Source organism: Scomber japonicus, chromosome 7 (assembly GCF_027409825.1).
Source record: "Scomber japonicus isolate fScoJap1 chromosome 7, fScoJap1.pri, whole genome shotgun sequence".
Classification (NCBI taxonomy): Eukaryota; Metazoa; Chordata; class Actinopteri; order Scombriformes; family Scombridae; genus Scomber; species Scomber japonicus.
In genome coordinates, this window is record NC_070584.1 from 18,098,997 (window position 1) to 18,116,590 (window position 17,594).

The 17,594-nt window shown below is 42.1% G+C and overlaps 2 protein-coding genes across 5 annotated transcripts in view; one reads left to right on the forward strand and one right to left on the reverse strand.

Annotated features, from left to right (window-relative positions):
• Nucleotides 1–17,594, reverse strand: part of tmem47 (transmembrane protein 47) — a 118,323-nt gene that overhangs the window by 98,704 nt on the left and 2,025 nt on the right. The window contains exons 2-3 of one of the 2 annotated variants that reach the window (XR_008321575.1): nt 14,486–14,626; nt 13,042–14,217 (exon numbers count right to left, since the gene is read on the reverse strand). Coding sequence is in view for 1 of the 2 variants with exons in the window: in XM_053321713.1 (XP_053177688.1) it covers nt 14,039–14,217; nt 14,486–14,626 (320 nt within the window). In the remaining variant the exon portion in view is untranslated. Of the gene's footprint in view, nt 1–12,524; nt 14,218–14,485; nt 14,627–17,594 lie in introns of those variants that run through there. The other variant, XM_053321713.1, reaches the window with a different exon arrangement.
• tab3 (TGF-beta activated kinase 1 (MAP3K7) binding protein 3) lies at nt 1,593–12,433 on the forward strand. Of its 3 annotated transcripts, none has more exons than XM_053321708.1 (7): nt 1,593–1,731; nt 2,417–2,586; nt 2,764–4,012; nt 6,699–6,859; nt 7,156–7,249; nt 10,935–11,048; nt 11,521–12,433. In XM_053321708.1, exons 2-7 carry the CDS (start codon nt 2,485–2,487, stop codon nt 11,664–11,666), a joined length of 1,866 nt encoding a protein of 621 aa, XP_053177683.1. In that variant the 5' UTR covers nt 1,593–1,731; nt 2,417–2,484; the 3' UTR covers nt 11,667–12,433. The 3 variants fall into 3 exon arrangements, with proteins under 3 accessions (XP_053177683.1, XP_053177681.1, XP_053177684.1); XM_053321706.1 differs by having other exon boundaries at nt 1,599–1,731; nt 2,392–2,586; XM_053321709.1 differs by having other exon boundaries at nt 1,599–1,731; nt 2,392–2,586; nt 10,935–11,018.

A 17,594-nucleotide genomic window follows, 5' to 3' on the forward strand; every position in this document is an offset into this window, starting at 1 on the left:
TGGACATGGGTAAAAAAAGAAAAAGAAAAAGTAAAACAAATGCAGTACAACACAAACTATATCACATTATCTCCTAAACCACATCAGTCTCTTATTCCCTTTTTAAAGTTATATTTATTTAATTTTCATAGAACAGGGTTGATGGAAATTGATAGAAGGGCTAATTCCAGAAGATGGCAGTAATGAGACAATATGGATGCCAGCTGCTGTAAAATATCCGAGAAGATTTTTTGTTTCCCCAAAGACGTTCTTTAATAATGGAGTCATTGTCATACAAGAGTGGTAAAAGGAAACTTTGTACATGCTAGAGGAGTTCAAAGTCCATTCATTGTGAGTATTTTTGATAGTTCAAATAAAATGTACTTCCTATAAAATATTGCACATTAGAGTGCTATAGTTGAGTTCAATAACAAACCGATGAAAGCAGGTGTGGAGTCAGACCTTTTAGGATTTGTGGGTGTGGAATATGATTAGCTGCTGAAATGTTATCTATCTATCTATCTATCTATCTATCTATCTATCTATCTATCTATCACACTTCTTTAGCAGGGTAAATTCAATGTAAAATCTTGAAGGACACTTCTTTCACTTTATTATTTATACACAATGTTGGGCCCCGTTACAGTTACTGAGAAAAAACAAGTTTAATTAAATTACAGTTACTTATGAAAATGTTGATTATTACAAAGGGGGTTACATCTGAAGTCAGACCTTTAAGATTTTGCTCAGGAGGTGGGTTTTCCTAATTTTTTAATATTTAACATGTTACTGAATACATATATTAGCCTATTGTTTTTAATTATTTGAAAACAATACATTTCATTTTTTGTAGATAAATAATGACGTTGACCTCATTTGGAGCAAACGTGGGCTGACATGGTGTCACATCAAGCCCATGCCAGACTTTAGACTGTTTTCAAAAAATATCTTTATGTTATACTCCAACATCTATAGAACTAATGAATACATTTTCAAATGAGAGTTAAATCTTGCTTCATAAGAAATGATCTCCCTTATAAATCATGTCAGTATCCATGAAAAACACCAGAACTTAGATTGCGTTGGGCTTAATGGGTACACTTACCCTAACAGCTGAAAACATTCGTTAGAAATGAGAAAAGTAATCAAATGTAATAAGTTACGTCACTTTGATTAAGTAATTGAAATACTTACATTACCTATAACATTTTAAATAGGGTAACTAGTAATCTGTTACCTATTACATTTCCAAAGTAACCTTCCAAACTCTGTTAATACAATATTTGTTTAAAATAGGACAACAAACCATTTCCCACCTTAAATCACCCGTGATCAAGGACCAAAGTAATGTTTCTCCACGAGATACACGGTTTATTCCAATTATCAATAAAAAAACGTACTGAGAGTTAGAGATGACAGTTGTTTAAAGGCCGAGGAGAAGCTACAGGAGCTGTAGGCTACTCACAGACACACGTCTATGGCTGAACCCACATTAATAATATTATAAGAGAGGCACGGCGCACACGCATGCGCACTGTTGTCAGCGTCGCTCCTGTCGATTTGAACAGCTTCCTGGTCCGGGAAAATCTGACATTATCGCGATAAACAGCCTGCCCCTCTGCAGCTCAGCGGCCTGACGGAACTACAAGTTATACAGCCAAGGCAAATAACTGGCTAAACCCGGCGCAGCAAATCCCAGACCTTACAGCTATCCGCTATGGTCCGAGACATGAAGGAGACTCGTATCATACGGTGAGTTTGATCAGGTCACTCGTTAACTCGGGTCGCTAATCCATCAACACCCGAGCTGGTGACAGCTGACCACGGTTAGCTGTTAGCAAAGTTAGCTGGCAGTCAGGTGACGAATTGGAGTTAATCTTATTTAAACATGAAGGCTTGTTAAGAGGCAACATGTTGCTGGATTGGTTGCGCCGGACAACCTCCAAATAATGGTGATGCTGTTTCCTGCCGCAGCCGCACCGCACACCGGTGTGGTTGTTTTGTTTGTGTGAGTGATGCTCGGAGGCTAGCTGATGCTGATAAACTAGCCTGCTAAAGCTAGCGATGGTATGTCGTCGTTGCTCGGTGCAACAGTGCAGCTAAACAAACAACACCACACTGACATGCACCTTGCTAGCACTCGTTTGCTAATGTGAATGATTGCCAGTGACGTTGGCGTGTTTTCTTGGCGTTTGTCTGATATATATTTTGGCTGTTTCACCCCTCATGGATGCACACGTCCTGCCCTTTTTGAAAACTCTGGTTCTTATGTCTCTCACAGAGTATACAATCATGTTCGCTGCAATTACTGCTGACACACAGGGTGTGTGGCAGACCTTTGGAAGGCCAGCAGTATAATAGTGTTAGTAGGATTATTGCATGACATTTGAACCTCCAAGGTCTATTTTTCAGTTGTCTGTCATCTCTGCACCTTCAGGGGATGAGACGAGAGTGGGTGGTTAAGCGTTAGCAGCTCCGGGCTCCTTGACTCTGTGTGGGCTCAGGATGGCGCAGGGAGGCTCTCAGCTCGACTACCACATCCTGCAGGACCTCAAGCAGCGTTTCCCGGAGATCCCAGAAGTGGTAGTGTCACAGTACCTTCTGCAGGTATGCACACAACTCCTGCATGGGCTGAAACTGCTTTGGTTTGACAATTATGTCAATGTGGTATTTCATAACTCTAGATTTAGTATGATCCTGCAGTAACAAGATTGGCACTATAACACTCCCACTGATCCAAACTGACTGCATAACTGACTGTTATATTCTCTGTTGCTTTCACAGAACAATAATAACCTGGATCTCTGCTGCCATCTGTTGGCTCAGGAGAGTAACAGATACCTGTATGAAGAGTTTCAGCATAGTCCAGAGGAGGGGCGGCTGAATCGAAACCACATGCTACACATTAGCCTTGGATTGCCAGGCTCAGATGCAAGCAAGGCAAATGGAGGCGCAGCAGGAGTTGGACGCTCCCTAGTGCACAGCACCAGTGACAGTCACATTGAACCCCAGCGACCTACTTACCCCGAGCCGCTGTCAGCCCCCGCCACCATGGCCCCCTCCCCAGGTTACAATCCTTTTTTCATGAACGATCAAAGTCGCTCTGCCAGCACTCCCACACCTCCACCCACAATGTCGGGCATGTCCCCCACATACTCACCCGTCCAACGCTATACTATGAACCCTATAACAGTCACACTTTCACAGAGTATACCCAATGTTGCGCAGGCTCTGCAGATCCCTCCTGGGCTCTACCCTAACAGCAACACCACCCTGTATATTCGACCTTCACCCTCCCAGAGCCCACAGCCAGCACCCTGGCCCTCCCCAGGGGCACCTGTGTATCAGCATCAGCAGTCCCCTTACAGTACTCCCACATATGTCTCGCCTTACAGCTCCCCGCAGCATCAGGTCCAGCCACAACCCCAGCCGCAACCCCAACACCAGCAATATGTCTTCCTTCCTATTAACTCCCCGACCGTTCCCAGCATGTCCTACCACCCCCAGCAACAACCCCAGCAACAGCAACCTGCTTACAGGCCCTTCCACACAAAAGGGCCCCTCAAGAACCAGATAGAGATTACCTTAGAAGGTCCACGACCTCGCAGCAACTCTCCTGTGCATACCAGCCACCCCCAGGGAGCGCTCTACATGGCCACCAGCCCCTCACCCAGCTCCCCATCAAGGGCCATCAGTATGAGTGCAACTCCAGGCCCGGGAGCCTTCCACCCTGGGATGTATCTGCAGCACCAGGGTCCTGCAAGGCCTCGGCCTGCTTCCTCTCCTCAACCAGGCCAGCCGGCCTACACATTCAAAATCAAGGTGTCCCCAGGAGGCCAGGTCCAGAAGCCACCCAGCTCACCCCCTGTTGGAGAGACAGAGTCGCTTCTCAACATAGTAGACCAAGGGGAGCACAGTGCTGCCCCTCCACCTATCCTGCCCATCTCTGCTCTACCAGGGAATGTCACCAGTCAATTTCAGCAAATGCCCCGACGTTCAAGCTCAGGCTCTGATGACTATGCCTACACACAAGGTAAGAGATTTTCTTTTTAAATCTAATGCTCTGCATGTGTGTGACTCTATGGCACTTGTGTTTTCTTGTTGGACGCTGGATATCCTCGACTGTCTAAAGATTGCAGACAGCTGTCTTTAGTCTAAGAATAGCTGTTAGCTTTCTGGTCCTCATGAAACCATTAAGCATCATTTGTAGGTAAATGCACTGATGTTTTTTTTTTCATGACCAATACTGATTATTATTTATCAGTGAACCCAGTAACTGATATTAAGAAATGATTAAAAATGTAAATCTCGGCATAAAAATTTAGAACACATGATTATGGTTCATTTATTACAGCATAACTGCTTTAGAAAGCCTTTAGCTGGTTTTAATATTAAGAAGATGTCACAGCAGGGAACCTGTCATTCAAATTAAGATAACTTAATTACTAATGATTACTATAGCTGAATATATACAATAGCAATGGAAGTGACTGTTTAACTCCGACAATTGTACACCAGCTATTCAGTACGTGCATTGGATTAACACAGGCCTGAAATGCATTTCCATTACATTTAAAGTCTCTAACCTAATCCTACACCTCTCTAACAAGAAACAGAGTCAGAGACAGTTTCATTCTAGTAGTAGGGGTGAGACTCTGGGTAAGTGACGTGTAAGAAGGTGGCTAAATTATGGCTCAACAAATGAACTTGTTGAGATGCATGTCACATTCAGGTTAGCTCTACGAGATTCAGCATTACCTTAACTTTTGTTATATCACTTACTTCGTCAAAGTGCATTATTATGGCAATTTCAGTGTAACTGGTGAACTGGGCATGCTTGTAATCATGGAAATAGATCATAAGATTGTGTTGTTTTAGAATGTGAGTGTAGACGATTGTGATGTTTATTGCAACTTTGGCAATATGTACTGCGGTACCTTTGGAACACAGCTCTGCTCGCTCACCAGAACTGCTTCAGTCTGCAGATGCTTCTCTGTGCCATCTGTGACACACCAGCATGCACAGCCTTCAGATATTTTTCATTGTTTTCAGGGATTTAATGAACTAAACAACTAAATTGATTTAATTAAGCAAATAATTGCAAGATTAAATTAGTATGTTGTAGTAGTAGTAGTAGTAGTAGTAATATTAGACAATTATCAAGAGTTGCACCCTTGTTGGTGAGGTAACAGTGAATGCACAACAGATCATATGACATTATCTTGATATTCATGCATGTCTGATTAGGTTTTGATGTAATCACCTGTTAAAAAGCCTAGTTGGAATGCATCACATTGTGCTGTGTTTATAATAGGAATGAAAGTTCAATTAAATATTGATACCAAACTGTGATTTAATAGCAGCTGGTAATTGCTACTCCTGTTTTAAAAAGGTCAAATTTTCCTTGGCTCTGTATCAACGATGCAGAGATCTGATGTAATAATTGCTCAGATTATATATACAGTGCATCCAGAAAGTATTCACACCCCTTCACTTCCCCCACATTTTGTTATGTTACAGCCTTAATCCAAAATTGATTAAATCCCCTTTCCCCCCTCATCAATCTACACACAATACCCCATAATGATAAAGCGAAAAAGGTTTTTTAGAAATTCTTGCAAATGTATTAAAATTAAAAAACTGAAATAAGTATTCACACCCTTTGCTATGACACTCAAAATTGAGCTCAGGTGCATCCTGTTTCCACTGATATCCTTGATACTGTATGTTTCTACAACTTGGTCAGGGAGGTGACCAAGAACCTGATGGTCACTCTGACAGAGCTCCAGCATTCCTCTGTGGAGATGGGAGAACCTTCTAGAAGGACAATCATCTCTGCAGCACTCCATCAATCTTTATGGTAGAGTGGCCAGATGGAAGCCTTTACTCAGTAAAAGGCACATGACAGCCCGCTCGGAGTTTGCCATAAAGCACCTAAAGGACTCTCAGACCATGAGAAACAAGATTCTCTGGTCTGATGAAACCAAAGTTGAACTCTTTGGCCTGAATGCCAAACGTCACATCTGGAGGAAACCAGGCACCTCTCATCACCTGGCTAATACCATCCCTACGGTGAAGCATAGTGGTGGCAGCATCATGCTGTGGGGATGTTTTTCAGTGGCAGGAACTGGAAGACTAGTCAGGATCGAGGGAAAGATGAACCGAGCAAAGTACAGGGAGATCCTTGATGAAAACCTGCTCCAGAGCACTCGGGACATCAGACTGAGGCGAAGGTTTACCTTCAGGACAACGACCCTAAGCACACAGCCAAGACAACGAAGGAGTGGCTTTGGGACAAGTCTGTGAATGTCCTTGAGTGGCCCAGCCAGAGCCCAGACTTGAACCTGATTGAACATCTGTGGAAAGACCTGAAAATAGCTGTGCAGTGACGCTTCCCATCTAACCTGACAGAGCTTGAGAGGATTTGCAGAGAACAATGTCGCTTGTAGCTTCCTACCCAAGAAGACTTGAGACTGTAATCGCTGCCAAGGGTGCCTTAAATTTGCTTTTTCACTTTGTCATAATGGGGTTTTGTGTGTAGATTGATGAGGAAAAAAAAGGAATGTAATTAATTTTGGAATAAGGCTGTAACACAACAAAATGTGGGGAAAGTTAATGTGTGAATACCTTCTGGAAGCACTTTATAGTCTTTTTTTTTTTTTTTTGCATTTTTGTATTGCTTCCATTTTCAGTATTTTGTGTGATGTGTTTCTCCCCAGCTCTCCTCCTCCACCAGCGGGCCAGGATGGAGCGTCTAATGAAGGAGCTGCTGATGGAGAGGCAGAAACTAGAGCAGCTGAAGGCCGAAGTCAACAACATGGAATATGACGCCCTTCAAAGGCGCTTTCGACGAGTCAACTCCACCAGTCTTATTCCAAGAGTGAGTAATAATAAGTAATAGGACATACTGTACTTACTGGGGGGGGGGGGGGGGGTTCTATTTAGGTATGCATTTATGTTATATTGTAATTGTAATTGGTTGTATTTATTTTAACATGGACCCCAGGAAGAATAGCTGTTGCCTGGGTAAAAGCTAATGGGGATCCAAATAAACTAAACTAAACTGTATCATACAAAGTACTGTTTCTAACTAGTAGGAGGACTTTGAATGGAGGGAATGCTTTGTTGCCTATTTTTGTCTAATTTCATTGGGTTGTGTGTTTGCACCTGCTGCAGCCTGAAGAGATGACCCGATTGCGAAGTCTGAACAGGCAGCTTCAGATTGATATCAACTGTACCCTAAAGGAGACAGATCTGCAGCAGTCTAGAGGTATACAAACACACACCACATGTACACACACTTAAATGCACAATCCCACACATAAACCTTTTGAAGTGTGTCTCTGAGTTATTTGAAAGCATCGATCTTAAAAGAGCCAGGCCCAAAAGCAGACAGAGTTGGGTCTAAAGTGATGGATGAGGCTGCGTCTCACTGAATCAGGGCTCAAGACTATCAGTGTCCCGTCATCTGGGGGACAGTACAAAATGTGTTAGGGACTAACAGAGTTCTTCCACAGGACACCTCCGGGACGAAAGGGATTTTAAACATAATTATTTACTTATTTAAAACTATCGCTTAGCAAATGACAAACTGAACCGAGCGCTGACTACAAAGGAGCACGTCCTCTAATGCTGTTACTGTAGTTACTGTCACTGGCAGTGTACTCAGTGTGACCTGAAATGTTCCTGCAGTTCCGGTCCATCTATTCCCTCAGTCACAAAGGGCTTGCTGTCAGGACCTCGCAGATATGTTATGCTGGTTAAAAAAACAGTGCTGCCTTGGCTCTATGTGAATATATTAGCTAAAGTATACATTAAAATGATTTCAATATATTATTGTGGTCTTTTTTTGTTATAATCTAATCCTTAAACATACAAATTGCATTCCTATGAGCAGGGATCGGTTGTGGGGGGTTAAATAATACATAATTAATGAGGAATGTATTAATTACATTCTCTAAAATATGAACGTACTGGAGAGGAAAACAGAGCTGCTGTTCTCTGCAGCTCCGCAGCAGACAGCATTTTTCATCAGGCATGAATTACCAACTCACAACTAATCAAACTAACAATGGGGAAGAATTAGACAAACATCAGTAGCAATTATATGCAATAAGAGAGATTGCTGGAGAAGTTGGTGCACTCAACATGCTACAGTCTTTCCAGACCACAGGGGTTATCAGGAGTAAAAGCAGGACCACAGCAGGCAGCATACATAGTAAGCTACAGATATATGTAACTAGCCGATTGCAAAGGCACAGTTTCAATTACTGAAAGCAGCATCTCTAATTTTTAGATCGTTAGAGAAAATATTCATCATCCACAGGGGTGGATTTAGTGATCTGGGCCCCAGGCAAACCCTGTGTTGCCTTTCAAAGCAAAGAAACAACATTTTGATTTTAGGAAAGTTTACATTCCCTTCAGGATGGTTAAACTTGTTTTTCAGGATGGTTCTGGGACAGTAGGGCTGTGTGATATGCTGAAATATTGTGTGCTGTTAGAAAAACGTAGACCGTTTTCATATTATGTTCTATTGTTTATTTCGTTGTTATGCAAATCACTCTTTACGGCAATATATTTAGTCATTTGGAGTCTGTCCAACTTTTGCGTGGATTACATTGATAAATTACTCATCTTGGCTTTTTACTCAATAAGCTTTTCTTGCACTTATAGTAACGTAATGTTACGACTTTAGTTGTCATCAGCTCTCCACCACGGTCTGTCTCTCCTCTGCTGCGCTGCACAAACACAGAGGGCTCAACCCCGCCTGCACTGAGAAAGAACAGAGAAGCATACACATGGACCAACTATTTATTCTTTGAATTAAAATGTGCTATATTGGGATACGTATCATTGTCACAATATGAAATGACCTATATTGGGTTATGAGGTTTTGGTCATTTTGCAGAGCCCTACAGGACATTGGTTAAAAAAGTTGGTCTGGAGGCCTGACTGCATATAGACAAAGCGTTCTGAAATGACCGGATGGTCTGCGAAAGCACTCTATGATTGAGAGTGTGCAGCTGGTACGTGATCCTTGTTGATTGCATAATTGATAACAACACTACCTCTAAATGCTCATAACTCATGGTGTACAGAAATAAGTTGCAGTTCTTTATCTTTTCACCATTAATGGTGATGACTAAAGATGAAACAGTGTAACTTGCAACCAGCTCAAGAGTGACCAATTTACTTGCAATCAGCCCAGTGTCACTGGGCCATGGTCTTTCAAGTAAACTATCTCAAAAGTCTTAGTTCTCTTGCAGATGGTACCAGGATTTATTTATATTTTGCTTTATTCTTTTGACCCTCTACCTTGTCAAGCATCTTCAGAGCATGGTCCTGCCACATTAGCCTTTATGGTTGGGATGGTGTGTTTCTGTAGCATGACATAGCATTCAGGAAGATGTCCAAAAAGTTCAGTTTTGGTCTCATGAGACATTGGCACTGTGCTTTGTTTGAGTCTTCTAAATTTGACACTGGCTGAGATGTCATTTATGTAAGTGTTATAACACTGACTTTTTCTTTGCTTTCCTTTGGTAAAGCTGAAACACCTGGACATCAGTTGCTGTATGTAGAATCACTACCCTCTGAGTCTTTGAACACCATTTTAGTTTTTGAGGATGGCCTGCTCAGTACATACAAACTGAAACTTTCATCAAAAACCTGCTGTGAATAAATGGGGTTAGGGTTGTCTGCTTTTTGGGTCAGTGCCTCAGTTTGAAGTTGTTCTTCATAGATGTGCTGTCTTTTTTTTCCTACAATGTTAACAAGTGTCCTACAGGAAATGAAGGTCCTTATTATAGGAATACAGTTATATAAGCAAAATGACTGGGTGTTTTTTAAATAATTACAGTACCAATACAAAAAGCATATATTGAAGTGTAGAGGACTGTAAAGATGCCCAGCCCTTATTTATAACAAACACATTTGCACACTGATAACTTAATGTTGATAGAACTGGAAACATTCGTTGAACTGTTTCTACTTTTGGGGTCGTGGTCAATTGCAGAATAGAGCATATAGGGGCTGGTGTGTGTGTGTGTGTGTGTGTGTGTATATGTGTGTGTGTGTGTGTGTATATATATAAAAATTTATTTTTTTTGGTTAAATGAACAGATGTTATTTGCCTCTAAACAAATTGTGTCAGTTGTGGTCATTCTCACAACAAACAGCCAATTAAAATGCATATTTTGTGCAAGCGAGCCTTGGCTTTCATACACTCACAGAACGGTTTATTGAGCCCAAAAACCTACCTTTGTAGAAAATGTCATCCAGGTGCAGAAATAAAACAGTATAACCAGTTATCTTAGTTTAAACCTGTATCTCTGAGGCCTATATTTCTTTTTGATGCTAAAATCCGATGATGATAATTGCTGTTAATCTCATCAAAAAGCTTTGCAATGTTTATATAAACCCCCAGGTGGTGAGCTACCTTATTTCATGTTGCAGTCAACTTGTGCTTGAATGAACTTATTTATTGTAGGATCAAGGATTGCCCTAGCAGCTGTTCAAACTGAAAACAGCGCTACATAAAAAAAAAAAAATGCAAGGAGAGTCCAAACCTCTGCATCGTCATTTATAATACAGACTGAGGCAGGATTTTACAACTCTACCATGTCATCACAGCAGCGTTCATTTCACCTGCTGTCTCGAATGTCCTGAGGTTAACAGTACGATGACAGGTATCCTGACAGCTCAATGGTTAAAGCTCATTCCACATAACAATGCTGCAAAAATTCAGCCAGGTTAGACTTTCTAACTTTTCGCCCTCTTTATTGCAATAAATGAGAATGCTGCAACTTTTCACTCAATGCTAATGTCAATCTGAACACGAGGCCTGAGTCAGTCAAGCGGTTCAAGGAGAACGGCTGGAATTTTGACTGGCTGGATCTCTGGCTGGGATGGGCACTTGTAAACAAACCTCTGTATCTGATTTCTTCTTTCCTCCACAGGGAAGATTGACCCAAAAGCAATGAACAATTTTTACGACAACATTCAGCCCGGTCCCGTGGTGCCGCCCAAACCGGGGAAGAAAGGTGAGAATTTTCCAAAAGCAGGACATAAAAGTGAGTAGTGAGCCAGTTTCATATTTATAAATAAGATAAGTAAAATACATGTTTCCATAGTTGGGGTAGGATTATACGTTTATTGTGTTGCCAAGATACAGATTCAAAATCCAATGAAGACCTTTCAAGTCCTCAATTCTTTCATGTTTGTCTTACTTGGCTTCAAGCTCTTTCAAGATTCGATTCATTTTTGTTTGAAAACAGACTAAAAGCTTAACTGACTTTGGTGTGTGTTGGCCTCCACAATTGTGTTGGCATGGAAACTAGATGCTTCATAGTGAATGCCCACGTCTATTAAAATTTGTACATGAATGGTTGATGCTTGAATGCGTGCCTCACACACGTCTGTTGAGCGACAGCCGTGGTTAATTGCAGCCTTGAGTTGATGACACTCAAATTGTTGTTGCATTATGCTCTTCATCACATGAATAAACAGGCTTTTCATGTACTGTTTCTCTCTGGTTTTTGTCAGAAGGAGACCAGGGCTCCAAGCCAGTGCCGGGGCCCCAGAGGGACGAGGACTTTGAAGGCGCCCAGTGGAACTGTGAAAGCTGCACCTTCCTTAACCACCCTGCACTCAACCGCTGTGAACAGTGCGAGATGCCACGCTACACCTGAGCTTAGCGTTGCACTGTAATGCCAACCCCTGCCCAGTCCCCTGCCAATCCTTGGATAGTATAAGCCCCCAGAATCTGCAGCTCCAAGCAGATTTTTTGCCTATGTCTAGAGATCTTCCCCCTGTCAATCAAATATATAAGCCCCTCTTACCTGCTGAGGAAGAGCCACTATCCCTCCTTGACCACCTGTCCTACTCCCATCTACTTTTCCTGTGCACTTTGACCCTTGTTTCCATCGGCGGATAATTACTCTTTTTCAGGACAGTTGGAGACTCTTCTCATGGCAAATGTTCAAGAGAAGAAGTGACATGCTGCGACTCGGGCAGTGGGTGGGACGGGGGCTTCAGAAAGGTCAAAGCAAATGAGGATGAAGGATGAAGGATGAAAGAGGAGGAGCTACGGTTTATCTAGCGAACATTCCACGCAGAACGAGTGACTGCCCTGTTTACACAACTGCGCCCATTCCTGAACTCAAAATGGAGGCACTTCCACTTCCATCCAGGAACCGTAACTCCCTCTCTGACAGTGGAATAATGAAATCAATGATATATAAAGTCTGACTAATGCGAAATGTAGACTGTACACTGTATCTGGCTCTGTATTAGAGCTCTTTTCACTGAAAGAACAACACTAAAGACACTTGCATATGAGTATATTCCTGGTACTTTTATGCATATTAAGCCACCCTGTATTACGTGTTCAAAAGATGTTGATTTCCTGTGCAAAAGCCTCAACTTGCTGTATGTAATAAAGGAGCTGATTCTATGTGACTTGACCATGCACAGCTGGCATGTTTGCATAGTTTGTCATAATTCATGGATGCTCCTTTCCTGCCCCCCCCCCCCCCACCCCACCCAAATGAACCAAACACCATTCTTTTTTCTCTCAGTACATGTTTATTATGTCAATAATTAAACCAGTGGGATTCAGAAACACAGCAGAGAATGGTAGTGGCATGCACACACTTGCTCACTTTTACTAAAAGAAGGAATTGGAATAGTTTCTAACCACCTTGAATGAGGTTTGAGATGACTCATTACCAGATCTGCACAGACCTCACCTCTCATGTCCACACTGTCTTACAATTTTCCAGTTTCAACTTGATTGATGCTGCAGTCTTCATCACACTTCATGCACAGCACATCTGGCATTTCTTCTACTGTTGTATCATGGCACTTAGCTTTGATTCACAAACTAAGAATTTTTCAATAACTACAGTGATTGTTGCGCTACAGTCTCTCCATGCTGGAGAAACATTCTTAATGGTGCCTACTCTACTGGGAGCATTTCCTGCACAGTGGAAAGATAAGGAGGCATCACATGGGGAGGTGTGCGAGCACATGCTGGGTGGTATGATCATGCAAACAAGCGCACACACTCAGCAGACATGGTCATTTGCCATATTCCTTCCCACTGGCCTGCTTGGAATGACTATTATTTTATTAAGCTTACTGCACATACTTACATATAATACAACAACTTTATCAAAAAGCAGGTGTAACTTGCTGCAGGTTTACATTAGTGGCCAAAGGATTAACCACTGAATACATGTGAAAGACTGTGCTACTCATTGACCAGTGTATGTTCCTCTCACCAGTATGATATCATTTGGAAGGTGCCTGTGGAATGTTTTTACTGTCTTACTCGTGTTTATTACAAGTACCACCCTTTTAATAGATTAAAAATGGCACAGGAGAAAATAAAGCCACTGGAGCTTTCACACATCTATTTCACTCTACTGGAGGAAGAAGCTGCAGTTGCGGTGTATCTGTGGAAATGCGGTGTGTTGTATTTCCTTATGTGCGCCCTGTTTGCTGCACGGTGACTCACTTTGTCATCCTCAGGATATCACTTCAAAAGGACATTTTCCTCCCTGGATCCGTTAATTCCCTGATTGGCCCGAGTTCATATCCTTGTTTGCCTTCTCTGCTCTGATTGGTTAATTAGTCCACCTTTTCATCTTGGTATGGTGTCAGTGGATCCATCTGTTCCCTCTAGATTTTCTGCAGAAATCTAAGACCTACTGGAGTGCCACTTAAAGGGGACGCAGACATATCTGACTGATGGCATTCTCTCCCAAATTAAACTGCCTGGTCTCTTTTTTGTAGCTTGGTAAGCTGCCAAGACTCTGTTGCCACTAAGAGAGCATGTGGCTTCAGTCCAGTGAGTGAGGATAGAGAGTCTTTGACATAATGTGTTCACAGTATCAAATGTAAGAGTTTGTTTCCAGCCCTGAAACTAACAATAAGCATTTGTTTTTCCTATTTTTTCTAGTCTGTGGTTGTGAATTGTGTAACAGACAGAACGTCCCTATTGCTGAGAGGACACTGGTAAAACGGAAAGTCCCGAATTTCTCTTCTTGTCTCACATATCTTAGTAGTAGTCTTCATAGTTCTTGGGGTTCAGGCAGTAGAGGATGGCTCCTCCGAAAGAGAAGATGGTGGATCCCCATGCAAGGCCATAGCCCCAGTTAAACTCGTGGTACACTCTCAGACTGACCGTCTCTATGAACTTGATGGGGAACAGGACCAAGCTGCACACCTGAAGCACCACTGCAGAGGAGAAATGAGCAAAGAGCAGGTACTAATGTAAACAAAATGAGGAAAATGTAGATAGAAATATCTCATAGTTCACAGAAAATGAAATGAAGTTGATGCAAGTCCACAAAAAGCCTATTTTTTTTTTAATTTTTATGTATTTTAGTGCCTTGGACTTTTTTGCCAACAAAAAAATAGCCTGATCTATTCTTAAAAAGAATTTTATAACATTTCCCAGTTATTCCCCCTCACTTGTTTCTTCCACTAAGACAGCATCACTTACCTGCAGTAAAGAGCATGATCGCCACAGGCTTGTAGCAGCGACTCCTGGAGCCGAAGCAGAGGGACACCAGAGCCACGAGAAAGGAGAGCAGGGTGAGGGCTGCCCCCCCCAACAGCAGGGCCAGCGTGGCGATCTGCCAGTCTGAGACAAACACACACAGGGACAGAAAAGAGGGGAGGGATGGGGCAGGAAAGGCATGAAATCACACGGAGATAGAGAGTGACATAGGTAGCTAAAAAGAGGTTACTCAGCCACTGACAGGAGGGAGGGAAATGTGGAGGGGTAAAGGGCAGCTGAATGGTTCGCAGGCCATATTGGTGAGCCAGCTACACTAACACTGACATGCTCAATCTCATACCAGAGAAAAATCCACCCACTAAAGTTTATGGTGAATCAACGTAGTGTAAACACAAACTATTTGTGGTTCAGAGGATGAGAAGCTGGCCATGGCTCATAATGTTTTGATGTGAGTCACTGGGGATCAATGACCAGTGACCAGTGCTGACTGCTAAATATGTCACTTCCTGCCATAACAAAAGAAACAGCCATTAGGACATAGACAGATTAACATCTATCAATATACTTATACTTACTGCCACCATCTCTTTCTTATGTTGATATTTAAATATGAATGGCTGCCTTGTATCTCTTTATTTTATTATCAGTAGATAAACAACTGCATTGTTTTTGCTTGTCTTAAATTGTTTTAAGTCTAATTTAAATTACACCAATACTAACTTGTATGGACTTATTAATTATATATATATATATATATATATATATACTTATATATATATATACTTATATTATACTTATTCTTTAATATGTCTTTCACAATTGCAATTGTGCTTTAGCAACATGTCAAACATCATGCTGATAAAGCCTACTGAACTGAATTGAACTGAACAGTCAAATTGAGAAACAAACAAACGCCTGGCTACGCACAGATTTCAGCGGTTCAGTAATGGATCCCAAACGCAGCAGAAAGGCAAAGTGATTCTGTGAGGTGACTCGGATAATGAATATCCCTCCCTCTTGGCTGATGCCAGCTCAGCAGCATTCTCAACATTTCATTCAGATTCACTCCAAAAACACTCGACTGGAAATAGCCGCCGTCTCAATCTTGCTTCCTATCCTTGTTGGAATGCCAAAGTGGAAACAGAAAAGGGAAGGCAGCTTGTAAATGTTTAGACAAACTACAAATGTGTAGTGTAGTTTGTGTGTTTGCCAAAAAGAGAAAAATACTATAGTTGGGAGTTTTGTTTGGTTTGTGCAAAATAATAAATAAATCTCAGTTTTTTTCAGAGACTTAATTAGCCATAGACGAACTATATGTTATTGTTTAGAGATTTACAGGATTTCTTACATAATGTTACTGTGTACAGGCGGAAACAGGAGGTCTATATGTAAACAGGATATTATGATGAGGCATTTGATTACACAGGAGGAAATAATTTAAAGTACAGTGGGTGGAGAAAAAACTGAATAACATCAAAGCATAAAGGGGATTGGGCTCACATCAGTGATTCAATATCAGAGTGGGTGGAAGTTCATGTTGAAAGAGTTCAATTTGAGTATGTTATCATTTTTTTTATAGCAAGTACACACAGAGCCCAGGAAATAAAAGAATTGCTAAGAATATTTCATCTCAATCGAGGCAGAAAATCATTAAAACATTCACCAGCAGGGAGAAAGTGACGGAGTATAAGCTGCTTAAAATACAGTTTTCCCTCTTGTTGGAGGGAAACTTTATTCAAGGGGCCAAGCAGCTCAAATATAAACAAACATCAACTACTTTTGACCAAATATGGTTCAGGATTTAGAGTTTAAAAATGGGCCCTGTCACCACAGGATGTTGGAAAGAGCCCATGAAAAGCAGAGCACCCGTTCCCTCCGGCCTCCAGCTTGCACAACATGAGGCCCCCCTTAAAGTCTGACCCCTGACTTTCTCTCCTGCAGCCTCATTGGCTGCCTCTCAGCAAAGAACCACAGTGACTTGACCTGTAGTTGTCAAAGCTCATCGCTGGTGAGATATCGTCTCTGGGTCAGTTCAGTGCCTTCAACCTAATTGGGACTGCAGCAGCAGCAGCGATCGAAAGCCTTATCAGTGCACTCATGAAACAGCAGGATGCAGAAAAGTCCTCTCATCTCAGATTTGGAACAGACCCTGTAACGCTGTGAAGAAACACAGCCAGAGTTGGAGTGCTTAAAGGCTTGACGATCAGGAAGTGCCAAACTATTAATCTGAGCCTCGCATGATGACAGATGGAAAAGCAGATACAGTACACAAGATCCAATCTGAGCATTAATTATGGTCCCCCATGTTAATCGTAAAAATCCTTCAGGGCCCCAATTCTGCTTATTTGTCTGAGACAATGGTGGAAGATCTGTGTCACAGAAGAGCCCCGAGTATTTCTCCCACTGTCACACATATTCAGTCTCACTCTCTCCGGGCAGCAGGATGGAGACATGTAGGAAGCGGGAAGATGTTCAACCAGAGGTCACCGGTTCAAGCCGTGCTGTCAGTGAGCGAGACACTGACCCAACACTGTGCTGCAACCTCTCTCAAAGAGAAGCAAATCATCCAAATACAGGATCGATACTGTCTTGCATTATTAATACACTTTGCCATCACTGCGTCTGACTGAGCTGGACTCGCTCACACACTGGCTCCACATTCGTCTTTTCATCTCACACTAACCTGACATCCACACACACTGCTCTTACACAGCCACTCAACATTCCTAAGCTTGTGTTAAGACTGTATGTTTTATACTTGACCTTTGACCCTGTGCATAAGTGTGTGTGTGAGAGAGACACAGAAAGAGAGGGGGCGTTACCACATGTGTCTGTACGTACTTATTTCAAACACTTCATGAGCATGTAACAAGGCAATATCTCATGTCTACTTTCTAATTAGCACTGCATATCACACACACACACACACACACACACACACACACACAAACACACATGCAGGCCTTGCCGAACCAGCTCAAAACATCTAAGCGGCCAGCTGGTGTTTCAAACTAACAGGATTTATTTAATGCCCAGAGCATGACACTGAGGAAATATTGGGGGGCTGGAGAGGGGGGGGGGCTAGAAAGTG